This window comes from Urocampus carinirostris, chromosome 3, assembly GCF_059441175.1.
Source record: "Urocampus carinirostris isolate Australia breed hairy pipefish chromosome 3, RoL_Ucar_1.0, whole genome shotgun sequence".
Lineage (NCBI taxonomy): Eukaryota > Metazoa > Chordata > Actinopteri > Syngnathiformes > Syngnathidae > Urocampus > Urocampus carinirostris.
Genome location: NC_142351.1, coordinates 63,459,743 through 63,473,468, shown reverse-complemented (window position 1 = coordinate 63,473,468; position 13,726 = coordinate 63,459,743). Strand labels below are relative to the sequence as shown.

The 13,726-nt window shown below is 38.9% G+C and overlaps 1 protein-coding gene across 1 annotated transcript in view; it reads left to right on the top strand.

The window, feature by feature from the left end:
- The first annotated feature begins 773 nt into the window (after positions 1–773).
- Positions 774–13,726, top strand: part of arhgef3l (Rho guanine nucleotide exchange factor (GEF) 3, like) — a 32,639-nt gene continuing 19,686 nt past the window's right edge. Inside the window, exons 1-6 of the mRNA XM_088332921.1 lie at positions 774–1,004; positions 2,709–2,757; positions 2,827–2,877; positions 6,906–6,959; positions 9,420–9,527; positions 11,897–12,055. Coding sequence (XP_088189047.1) covers positions 967–1,004; positions 2,709–2,757; positions 2,827–2,877; positions 6,906–6,959; positions 9,420–9,527; positions 11,897–12,055 — 459 coding nt within the window. The 5' untranslated portion in view covers positions 774–966. The remainder of the gene's footprint in view (positions 1,005–2,708; positions 2,758–2,826; positions 2,878–6,905; positions 6,960–9,419; positions 9,528–11,896; positions 12,056–13,726) is intronic.

Here is a 13,726-nt window from a genome sequence, read left to right as displayed (position 1 = left end):
CCCTCGGGCCTGCGTCGGGCTCGGGTGCTTTTTTTTGGCCCGATCTTACCTCTAATAAGAGGTAACATATCAGTCTCCGCCTGAACGTGCTTCCCTAAAACAAGTTACTTACTTTTTACGCTATCTCTTAATTGCAAACACGCTTTTCCATCATAGACATAGGCATGTCGGGATGAGTTAGCTGAGCTGCTACTCTCACGTTATTGTTTCTGCTTCAGTGGGTAGTGAGGAGGCGAGGAGGAAGAGGGAGTTTTGACAGCATCTGAGACTTAAAAATCGGTTCATGAAATTTAAAAAAATGTAGATACTAATATCCGTCATATCCGCAAATACCGTAGCCGATAATCGGCCCGCCTGACAATCTGCTCACCCGCTATTTGGTCGACCTCCTGAATCCAAAAAACGAACAAATATAATCTTTATTACATTAGAAAACAATTTGATATTCTGCTTTTGTTTTGTGGTGGGTATATCATTTTGACCCTGTCATTTTTAGAAGGTCCTAAGCGGAAAAATTGCGAGCACCCGTGGTCACCCGCTATTTGGTCGACCTCCTGAATCCAAAAAAATGAACAAATATAATCTTTATTACATTAGAAAACAATTTGATATTTTGCTTTTGTTTTGTGGTGGGTATATCATTTTGACCCTGTCATTTTTAGAAGCTCCTATGCTGAAAAATTGTGAGCACTCGTGGTCACCCCAAGTGGAGTGCTCCTCTACAAAACGCACTTCTCGCTTCCTCTTTTCGTCACTCAGTAGCACAACTTGCGTCCCCTCCTCCGTTCACCAAAATCGAGTAAGATTCAAAAAGTTATTGAGAAGAGCGGATACTTTGAGGTGCAAACCCTTAAGGATATGGTTGAGCATGAGATAGTCAAGAAAAGTTGAAGAAGTTTAGCGTCAGGCGGAAAAAAGGCCTCGGTTGGTTTTTCAACTCGTCGTGTTTTGGAAAGAAATGAAAAGATGGATGTAGAAGAAAGCTGTGAAACAATATTATCCTGGTATGTCATTATGTACTATTCTTGTTTTTTTTAATTTTTGTTTTTATATTTTAAAACAAAAAAATCTTTCTTTTTTGGGGGGTTATTTGTCTTGCCAATAAAAAGCCCATTTCTGGAGACTGATAAAAATAACTGATATTTTTAACATATTAGATATTTTTTAACACATGATATATTTAGGATTAATACTTTGTTATTCTGTAATCTTTCTCTCTCAATCTCTCTCTCTCTCTCTCTCGCTCGCTCGCTCTCTCTCTCTCTCTCTCTCTCTCTCTCTCTCTCTCTTATATATATATATATATATATATATATATATATATATATATATATATATATATATATATATATATATATATATATATGAGTGTGTGTTGTGTACATGTATAGAGAGAGAGAGAGAGAGAGATGTATATACTACAGAAATAAGGGTGTCGAACTAAATAACTTCTAAACAATACACAAGCAGTGCAAGACTAATCAGAAGAAATGTCTTGGCCAAGTAAAATATATCACTCATTCATACCAAGTGGCCTTAACTTAGCTCAAAAATTTGGTAAATGTAACATTTGGCCAATTACAGCTCCAGAGGTCCTAAAGTGGCACACTTTAAGTATATTTATGGGAGCAATAATTAACTAACTGTAGTGTGGCATCAAGTTACTATCAGGTCTTAGTTAGAGGTAGAGGGGAGAAACGACCAAATGATTCCATAGAAAATCAAAACATATTCGAAAGAGCTACATAGATGATCAGAATCTCACTAGTAGTGTCGCCTGTTTGAGTATTGTAGCATGGCTAAATGTGATAAATTATTGAGGCGGTAGAGAGGAGACACGACCAAGTTGTGCTAGTACTTACATAGGAGATCTAAAAAAATATTTAATGAGGAACATAAATCTTCAGGATCTTTTTAACAAATAGTATTGACTGTTTGAATATTATAGTGTGTCTAAAAGTGAAAAAATATTGAAGAGGTAGAGAAGAGACATGACCAAGTTGTGCTCCTACCTTAATAGGCGAATTCAATATTTTTTAATGTGGAACACAAATGCTCGTAATCTTTCTAAGTAGTATCGGCTGTATCAATATTATAACGTAGCTAGAAGTTACAAATTATTGGCAAGGTATAGAGGAGATATGACCAAGATGTGCTATTACTGGAATAGGAGATCTAAATATTTTCTAATGAGGAACATAAATGCTCAGAATCTTTCTAACAAGTAGTTTTGGCTGTTTGAATATTATAGCGCGACTAAAAGTGACAAATTGTTGAAGAGGTATAGAGGAGACACATGTTATTCTTGCAAGAGAAGATCTAAACACAGCATATTCCAATGAGGAACATAAATACTTAGAATCTCTTTAACTAGTAGTGCAGCTGTTAATATAGCTTGTCAAAACGGGACTATTAACTGGGTCTATTTTTTTTAATATCGGGCTGATGTCATAGTAACACATTCTGAGTTTGATCAGTCTGATAGTTGTAGTGCATCCTTTATTTTGAGTATAAACACTGTTTTTTGATGGTTGTACCTCGGTTTTACGTAAGAAACTGGTAGTAGTTATGTTTCAAGTCAAGTCATGTTTATTTGTATAGCCCTTAATCACAAAGAGTCTCAAAGGGCTGCACAGATCAAAGACTATTGCAAACTATTATTACAGACTATTAAGTGAATTGACATCTTTGATATATCTATTTTCAAGTTCCCAAAGACGAGAAATACAGCCCACTAGTGCTTGTGGCCATGCCGGCGTAAGTCGATTACCTTCAGTGACTTCAAACTTCTGTATCATAAAATGTTCAACTCTCTTCTTATCTTAGAAGAAGAGGAAACAGGACTCACCCCCTGAACCTGTGACCAGAATCCAAGAAGTGAGTTTGGTCTTCTTTTACTTAATGTTTGTGGAGTACACGGGTTGTGATCATTTTCTAACCGATTGTCTTAAAACCTTGAGTGTTTTGATCACTGGTAAGGCGTCGTTTTGCTGGGCTTTCGACACTCTTCCTCTTCGAAAGAGCCACACAGGAAACGAGAAGGCCACGCCACTCAACCGCTCTCGTTCCACTTTCCTCATCGTATTTTTTTCTTTGTGTGTCTGTAAAACTCGATTTGTTAGTTTAATCCTGACCAGTTACGTCAGGGGTCAGCAACCCAAAATGTTGAAAGAGCCATATTGTACCAAAAAACAGAAAACGGTACTGTTTGTATCTATATTAGGTATATTAGCCTACTATCAAAATGACTAAGTTTAATGCAGCGCATCATGTGGAGAACGATGCACCACATGACTAGTATTTGTTATTGCAACATCCATTGCAGCCTAGTCATCCAGAAGGGGGGATTTCCTCATGTGCCTTCTCAAGGTTTCTTCATTTTCCTCATGTTGAGGTTTTCTTTGCCCTCATGTAGGTTTTGGATCAGTGGATGGTGTAATAATAGTCTGTGGTTTGCAATAATCTGTGGTCTGCGCAGCCCTTTGAGACTCTTTGTGCAGTGTCTGAAACTCATGAGAAAAAGTTACTGGGCACAACTTTTCAGAGTTGTCTGCCCAGCCATAAAGTTGCCTGCCCCATTTTTCACAAATTGAAAAACAATAAGACAACTAATTGCAAAAAAAAAAAAATTGTTGCAAAGTATTAAGGATTGATAATCAGAATATATAATGGAACAACACTTTAAAATAAAATTTATTATAAATCTACTTATTACATTCATTGCATGTATACGACATCACTGTTTTCCATCTGCCATCAGTATGTGCCTCTATTTACTCATCTTCACTCATGCAATGTTTGCGTTGCGTCGTCTGCTACAAGCCATGTGAAATCCTCTTTCCACAATGCTTTCAATGGACGTTTACATTTTGTAGCATCATACATTTTATTAGCTTCTTTTGAATCTTTCTTCTGGGGCTGAGGTTTTGGCTTGATTCCTAAGCACTTTACCATTTTTATTGCGTTTTCTGTGCGTCTACTTTGTAAAATTATATGCAAATGCACAACCTCATAACGCTCGGGAAAGTCCGGAAGCACAAAGTTATTCGATGCAGGCTTTTGATTGGCTGCCAAGCATGCAAATTGCCAAACAAACCGAAATTTCCAAACCAAATGAAGATTTCGAAATCAGAATAAAGCAAACGTTTGATTTTTTTTAAAAAAAGAAAAAAAAGAATAATAAAAAAATAAAAACAATTTTTTTTTTTTCCCTTTCGTTAAAAAGTTTTTGGCAACCCGGGCAGAGACGTTGTGTTGAGTCAGGGTAATGTAAGCAAAACAAAAAACAGAAACACATAAAGTAGATAACCAAATTGTATTAGATAGACCCAGAAACCTGGTGGGTATCTCTTGTACTTGTTTTGAACTGTTTTTTTTCCATCCTCACAGAATGGCCTTTCAGAGTAAGTATGGATGTATATTTCTCCAGAACCCATGACATTACATGTGGGGTTCCCCAACTTTCAATTCTAGGCTCGCTACTTTTTAATCTGTATATGCTTCGCCTTATGTCATCAGGACACACCGAGTCAATTTCCATAGCTGACGAAACCTAGCTGCACATTTCCATATCTGCTGATGACACAAGTCCAAAAGATACACTTTCAAAAAAGCATTTTAGATATTAAGCGATTTTAGACATTCAAATTGTGTTAAAAGTGTGGGCGTTATTTTCAAATTCGAGCTTGATTTTATTATACAAATTAAAAATCTAATTAAAATTGGGTTCTATCATCTCAAGAATGGAATCATGGTCCACCCATTTCTTTCTCAGGCAAAAACAGAAGTGCTGATGCATGCTTTTATATCTTCTCGTTTAGATTATTGTAATGCCCAGTTATCCGATCTTCCTAAAAGGAACATTGCCAGCTTGCAGCTAAAAAATTCAGCAGCACGTGTGCTTTCGGGGGACGGGGGGTGGTATCACATTGACACAGTTTCAAAATCGCTGCATTGGCTCCCTGTGCGTTTCAGGGTCGATTGTTAAGGTGCTTTTACTAGTTTTGAAATGTCTTAATGGTCTTGGGCTATCCTATCTGTCTGATTTACTTTTATTATATGGGCCCTCGCGGCCCCTGAGGTCCTCTGGCAGCGGTTTGTTGACTGTTCCTAGGGTGAGGACCTGCACCTATGGTGAAACAGCATTCAGACACTTTGGTCCTCACTTATGGAACAGTCTGCCAGAGGACATCATGTCTGCAGGGACCCTTAATATTTTACAGAGGAGGCTTCAGACCCATATTTTTGTATATGGTGTTTAATCAGAGGTGGGTAGAGTAGCCAAAAACTTTACTCAAGTAAAAGAACTGTTACTTTAGAATAATATGACTCAAGAGAAGACTTGAGGTAAAAAGGGATCATCTATGTACTGTTTAACTGTAGTAACATCTTATTTATTGTTTTTTGTTAAAACAATCTTTCAATCAGATCAGCAAATTATTCAAGTCCATCCAATCAACAATAAATTACAAGTCCGTGCAAATGTAACAGTTTGTCTGGGTGAAGCCTATGTGGATTAGAAGAAATATATATGTGGGGCTACAGCTATATACACTTGTATACAGTACAGTAATAAAAACGTTTTAACCCTGCTAACAAGTGCCAAATGGTGGTTGTTTTGGTCACTGGTCAAATCTAAACAAAGAAACCGGGTCTCTGACAAAATAAATGTGCCGTAGCAAAGACAGACAGACACGTTCCTACATGGAGGGGATTTAGGTAGCGGGTTCATCGTAGCCTAATGTAGCGGAGTAAGAGTGCTGTTTATTCTTCACATATCTACTCAAGTAAAGATTATAGTGATTTAAAAATACTTCGATGAGTACAAAATGCCCCAACGCACACTCAAGTAAATGTAACAGAGTAAATGTAACTCGTTACTACCCACCTTTGCTCTTAGCTGATCTTTTTTATTTTGTTTTCATTTGTCTAACCTCTAACCTTTTACTGTAACACACTTTACTTTTTATTTCACATTTGTATGTTCTGTTCTAAAGTTGTTTCTGTTTATTTTTGCATATTTCAGTGTTTCCCTATTTGGGGGGCCCACACTTGTAGGGTATGGTTCAATGACTGAAAATCCTGAGGCAATTTCCTGCCATCACTATCAGTGTGGATAATCCTCTGGCAGATCCCTTTCCTCACATATATAAAAACAATTCAAATAGTATAATGAATAGTCCATACCATGTTATAAATAGCATATAAATGCTATGATTGTATTAAAAAAAACGTTGTGCTTTATATCCATTCAAAACAGACAATGATTTGTAAAAAATAAAATAATAAATCCATTAAAGGCCATTACTGAGAATTGATGAGAAATAAGTGGTAACTTACGAACCAGTTACATAACGAATCGATTGATTTCAATTCAACACAAATTGATTTATTGAAAATTAAAAGAGTGAATATTCAAGCTCAAGCAAAAAAATTAATACTGAGAATTTTAAAATTTCTTAACAATCAGTCATAGATTTATCAATTCGATGATCAATTAGTTAACAATAAATCATTTCACAGCAAATGTCCTTGTGAAGTTTTGGGGAATTTTCAAAGCACTAAAGAGGCATCTAGAATTTTTCCCGCAACACACAAAGACGAGACAAAAGTGGTACCAAAAAACAACATTTTTTATCAGTATTATTTGAATTACCATTATACATATATTATTATTACTTTAATTATTTTTATTTTCACCATGTTTGGCTGAGCCAGATGGAAAAGCCAGATGGGCCACCTGTGACCCGCGGGCCATACCCACCCTCGCCTTACATTATCGCTAATCCTATCTTTTCATGAGGGTTTTATGAAATCCCAATACTTGGTAACTACTATTGGCTAATCATATCTGTAAAAAGGATTATGGAATTTTTTTTCAGTATGCCGTTTATCTGTTTTGATAGGACGAGGAAGAGGAGGCGGAGCAAGAGTCTGAAATGCAAATGGAAGATTCAGAGGTAAATTTTATTGACAGGACTTTTTTTGGACTGTTTCACTCCTATTCTGGAGGGATGCAAAATAATTATTGAATCAGGAGTTGTTCATTAAAATATGATTTTCTATTGAAGTAGTAACACAACTTGGTCAGGTCTCCTCTGTATTCCTCCGTAAATTGTGCAAGGCACTGAAGGACTACATTTATATTGATTCATTGTATCTACAAATGTGTACAGCAGTGTCTGAAACTCATGCGAAAAAGTTACCAGACACCAGGGCAGGTAATTCTGAAAAGTTGCCTGCCCAGCCACAGTTGCCTGCCCCATTTTTCACAACTTGAAACGCAATAAGACAACTAATCGCAAAAAAACAAACCATTTTTGCAAAGTATTAAGGATTGGTAATCAGAATCTATAACAGAAGACTTTAAAATTAGGTTTATTATTATTCTACTTATAACATTCATTGCATGTATATGACATCGCTGTTTTCCATCTGCTATCAGTGTGTACCTGTATTTACTCATCTTTATTCATGCAATGTTTGCGTTGCTTCATCTGCTACAAGCCACGTGAACTCCTCTTTGCACGAGGCTTTTAATGTACGTTTACATTTTGTAGCGTCATAAATGTTGTTAGCTTCTTTTGAATATTTCTTCTGGGGCTGAGGTTTTGGCTTGATTCCTAACCACTTATCCATTTTTTTGTGTTCTCTGTTTATCTACTTTGGAAAATGATAAGCAAATGTACGACCGTAAAAGACTCGGGAAAGTCCGGAAGCACAAAGTTATTCGTTACAGGCTTCTAATTGGCTGCCGAGTATACAAATTGCCGACTGAACCGAAATTCCGAAATTTCCAAACCGAACGAAGATTTCCAAATCAGAATAATGATAACGTTTGATTTGAAAAAAAATCTTTCTTTTTTTTCCCCTTGAGAAAGTTGTCGGCCACCCGTGCGGCGACGTTTTGAAAAGTTGTACGCCCGACGTAAAAGATGCACGCCCCGGGCGCCGGGCAGACGTTATTTCAGACACTTAGTGCACAGCTAAGATAATGCTGCTTAATAAGAATTAGTGAGATTTTTTTTAGCCAAGGCATGTGTGCCGTTCATTATTGGAACACTTGGATAATGTTAAGAAGTGACTTGTTTTCGCATCATGAAAACACTCATAAACCGTATGCACATTTTGCAATATTCATGTCAATGTTTATTACTTTTATAACACTATCTTGTCATTATAGCTATTAAGTATTGATCACTGTATTGACAAAGTCATGTTCTAGTCCATGGATCGTCAACGGAAGAGCCATAACAGACCCAAAACCAAAGAACAAATCTGTCTGGAGCTGCAATGAATTAAAATCCTTATATAAACCTATTTTTACATTAAAATGGAAACGGTAAATATTTCAAAGAGATAGGGTGTGTGATTTAGCACCTCCTAATAATAACATACTTCATTCATTTTAACATAAATAAATTACCTCTCCTTCTGAGTCCTTACAAATAAAATATGTACTTCAGGGTGTGTCCAGGCTCGGTCCTGCAAATTAAGTTAATTGGTCGGGCTCGGGCTAGGTCGGGCTTTAACATCTGCGGTCCTTGGGTCGGGTCCGGCTGAATTTTTTTTTTTAGGCAAAATCTTTCCTGTGACGAATTTTTACACCTATATTTATATGTACTCTCTGGAATATTCATGACACTTTCATGGTATTGATTATAATATTGTGTCTCCAGGATCTTTGTATCATTGTTATTAGTAGGATATACAATTATTGTGCATGGGTATCATTCCGGTTCAAGTATCTTAGGGTCTTGTTCACGAGTGAGGGTAGGATGGAACGGGAGATCGACAGACGGGTCGGTGCAGCGTCTGCCGTCATTCCGACCCTGTACCGGTCTGTCGTGGTGAAGAGGGAGGTGAGCCGAAAGGCAAAGCTCTCGATCTACCGGTCAATCTACGTTCCTACCTTCACCTATGGTCATGAACTTTGGGTTATGACCAAAAGAACACGATCCCGGATACAAGTAGCCGAAATGAGTTTCCTCCGCAGGGTTTCTGGGTTTTCCCTTGGAGATAAGGTGAGAAGTTCAGTCATCTGGGAGGGACTCTGTGTAGAGCCACTGCTCCTCTGCATTGAGAGGAGCCAGTTGAGGTGGCTCGGGCATCTGTTAAGAATGCCTCCTGGACGCCTCCCTCGGGAGGTGTTCCGGGCATGTCCCACCGGCAGGAGGCCCCGGGGGCGACCCAGGACACGCTGGAGAGACTATGTCTCTCGGCTGGCTTGGGAACGCCTCGGGATCCCATCGGATGAGCTGGAGGAGGGGGCTGGGGATCGGGACGTCTGGGCTTCCCTTTTAAGGCTGCTGCCCCCGCAACCCGACCCCGGATAAGCGGAGGATAATGGATGGATGGATGGATGGATGGATGGATGGATGGATGGATGGGTATTATTCCGATTCAAATTTCCCTTGCAGGAGCCGAGCTACAAACGGGTGAAACCGGTGGTCAAGTCCAACAGCCTGACGGGCGCCGTCAGCCCGGCAAAGACGCCTGCCCTCAAACGCATTGGACAATCCATTTCGGTAACAGCGCCAAATCTTCCGCCCTCTCAAATTATGTGCAGCGTATTATTTGAATAATTAATCGATTGACAAATGAGTTTGCCTTTTGGAGCAAAACAGTGAATTTTGATATTTTAATCGTGATAAACGGCTGACAAACCTTGTGATTACAAGTGTGGCTACATGCACAATTCATATACTATTTCTGTATTATATATGTATATTTTAATCAAGACACGCACAATCGAATATCTTTCTGGAATTCCTTTACTTCAAATCTACTGAAGAAAATTGAATAAAACACAACACTTGGTACTTAATAATAAAACTGAGGTATAGAAAGGAAGATAGGCACTTGTAGGATATGGAGAGGGAGAAAAAATGGTTGTATTTAAATTTTTATCAGGAAAACAGGGCAGTTATTCCAATCCAGTGTTCGGCAACCCAAAATGTTGAAATAGCCAAATTGGACCCCCAAAAAAACAAATAAAACAAATTTGTCGGGAAGGAGGCGCAGCACGGCAGCGCAGTGGTTAGCGCGTGTGCCGCACAGTTCTGAGGTCATGAGATCAAACCTCCTGTGTGGGTTTGCTCCGGGCACTCCGGTTTCCTCTCACATTTCAAAAACATGCATTTCAGGTTAATTGGCCGGTCCAAATGGTCCCTAGGTGTGAATGAGCGAGCAGATTGTCTGTCCCTGTGTGCCCTGGCTGGCATCCAGTTCAGGGTGTCCCCTGCCCACTGCCCGAAGATAGCTGGGATAGGCTTCAGCACCCCCCGCGACCCTACTGAGCATAAGTGGTGCAGATAATGGATGGATGGAATCGATGTCGGGAAGGATAAAAAAAATTAAAGCTTATAATGAATGCAACTTGTGCTGTGTGTTCCATTTTTAGCTATCATAGCGTACTATTAAAACCAAGTTGAATGCCACGTGACTACTCTATTGTAGGATACCTTCTCAAGTTTAACGTCATTATAATATGGATGAAATACGGCATATTTAGTTTCTTTAAATATTAAAGAAATTGAATTTTTGATGTCTTTTTCATTTTGAAGATTTGAAAAAAAAAGAATGTGCATAAAGTACTCCTTATCTGGGCCATAAAAAGAGTGAAATTAAACATAGCATTTCTAAAAACAATAAAACAACAGCCTTTTGATAAGGTAAAGTACATAAAATCATATTCATGTAGTTTGAGTTTAATTTCTATGCAAATGTCCAAAAAGTCGGTGCATGGGGTAAAACACAGCAGCAGCATTTTCTCTCTCTCTCTTTCTCTCTCTCTCTCTGTCTCTCTCTCTCTCTCTCTATCTCTCTCTCTCTCTCTCTCTCTCTTTCTCTCTCTCTCTCTGTCTCTCTCTCTCTCTCTCTCTCTCTCTCTCTCTCTCTCTCTCTCTCTCTCTCTCTCTCTCCTGATACTATACTAAAAGCAGCCATCCTCAGACCTAAAAAATATTCCGACGTGTCATACAAAATATGTACAGACAAAAATCATAAATCACTTATTAAAAACAGCTACTCTGTTACTAAAAAGTGCTTATGATAGCATTATGCTTTTACCCGTTTATTGCGACTCCTGTGTTGAAATTAGGCCCATACAGGAAAGACGAGAGAGGAACTGCCGATTTACCTCTTGTCTCATAGTTACGTACGTAGTAACACCCAAGGTTGAGATGTAATATTTACACATTTTTAGTTTATGTTATGTTTGTCCTTCGATAGAAACCATATCTATAGGCAAGTAAGTGTGTTTCCCTCCATTTTTTTCCAATTTGTAAATGTTTTGGGAAAAGTGCCAGGGAACCACTACCCCAGTTCCAACCAGATATTCCCTGGACCACCACAATTTGTAATCTGACTAATCAAGATGTTTTAGGTCACTTCTTGATCAGGAGGGTGAACCAGTCCAGATTGGGAAGGTAATCGTAGAAAATCAAAGCACAGAAGATAAACTGAGGCCGAAAATATCCTCTTTCTGGACGAAAGCTTGCAGGTAGCATCCACAGAGTCTCATTAACTCACTGGGACCAGAATCGCAGCCTTTGGTGACGAGAACACAGGCGAAATGGCGAGTCTTTGTCACCGCAGGTCGACTTCTGGCAGCATGAATGAATAGAATTTCTTCTTCACATAGATCCGGATAGGCCTAGATTTTTTTTTGGGGTGCCTTAATAAATGGAATCAACATTCCAATACTGCATTTCGTATTACCTTGGGTTGTCTCTGTTCAATGGTTAAATTGGTTTGATGATCTGAAACCTTTGTGAGTGATAAATATGCAAACAACACAGAAATCAGGAAGAAGGCAAGTACTTTTCCACGCCACTGTATTTAACCTCAGTGATGAACAAGCGTCTCTGTATTCTCATTGGATTTGTTCTCTTAGCGCTCCATCAGTTTCCGCACGGAAGCTCGGCCTTTGCCGCCGCCGCCGCCGCGTTCTCGCTCCAAGAATTCGTCTTTTCTTCGCCGGCGCTCTAGCCAATGCTGGAGCGACACAGTGGAAAGTCACAATCTGACCGCTAAGGAAATCAAACGGCAGGAGGTAAGTGAAGGGGGCGGAGAATAATGGCCAGGCTTAGGGAGTAACAGAATACATGTAACGACATAAAGTAATTGAAATACAAAGTAAATGTAATTGTATTCCGTTACAGTTACAGAGAAAAAGATGTACAGTGGTACCTCGTTTAATGATCAATCCATCTTACGAATGTTTCGGTATCCGAATTTTGTATCCGACTAAAATCTTCCTCCTTATACGATCAGTTTTCCAGTATCCCAAGTCAGTGACGCTACCCCTAAGGGTTATGTAGGTACCCATCAAAAGCGTCCTCATGGTTCATCCGCTAGGCTGACGCTTAACCCCCCTGCATCAAATTGCCAAATGGTTTAGTCCGTTAATTGATTGGTTGCAGCCATCAGGGTTGACTGCGACGGGTATCACTGTTATATGTACAGTGGTACCTCCACTTACGAATGTATCCACATATGAAAGTTTCAGGTTACAAAGTACCTGAATGGGAAAATATTGCCTCTGGTTACAAAGTCAAAAATACAGTACAGTACACACTGCTATTCGCCACTCCCAGATTTTCCCCAACATAAACAAACGGACTATCGCTTCAAATCTCCTTGGCAACCAGTGTGCTTTCGTGTTCCCAGCAATGACCATCATGTCACTGTCACAGTTCCGAGATCACAGACAAGGAGGAGGAGGGGTTCAATCAGACCAGAGTTAAGACATTTGAGCAAAATTCCACCAAGTCTCGGAATTTGTGGAAAGGAATCACTCAGAAAAAGTGTTGACAAGTAGGGCTATTGCTACATCTGCTCTGCTCATTTCCGACGGAGTGTCAAAAGTTGGCGAAGGCAGACGTCAATTGATCAGTTTTTCAATAAACACGAAGCAATAAGGCAAATATTTTTTTTTACATTTTCCTTTATTCTTCATTTTGTATGTGCAGTATTCTAACTTTAACGTGTTTGTTTCATGTTCTGATGCTCTCTTATTGATTCATTAGAAAAATATCCTACTGTACTTTTGCGGGGCTTGGAACGGATTAGCGCACTTACATGCAAAATGCATCTCTACTTACAAAGTTATGAGGTTACAGTACTCAGCGACTCTCAGAGTGAATTAAATTCGTAAGAAGAGGTACCACTGCACTTGTAAATGTATACAGCCCTTTAGGACAGTCGTTTCAGTGTACCAAAGTGCTTTCCAGTAAATCAGTGCTTTTCATTCTTTTTTAAACCAAAGCACTTTTTTTTTCATTGAAACAAATCCCGCGGATCATCACCCGTCATTGTCATTGCATCTTTGCTTTAAGTGAATCCAAATAAAAGATAGCTTTTGCTAGACAGCACAGGCACACAAATTGGATAATTTCTCAAGGAGTATGACAAATATTTACTGTGCCGCAGCATACAGTGTGTCGTGGCGCAGTGGTTGAAAAAAACAAAACAAAACAAAACAATAAAGACAATACAACAGAATCTAATAAGATAAAAGATAATAAAAGTTTTATAATACTACTGGGTATTAAAAACCATCATGAAGAGGTGAATTTTAAGAGGTCTAGGTCAGAAATTAGACACATCTTGACCGGTAGCTAATTCCAGAGCCTGCTGGTGGCAACAGTAAATGATAGGTCACCCCAGTGTTTGTATTGTGACCTGGGGACTTCCACCAGAATTTGATCCTTGGCTTTATCAA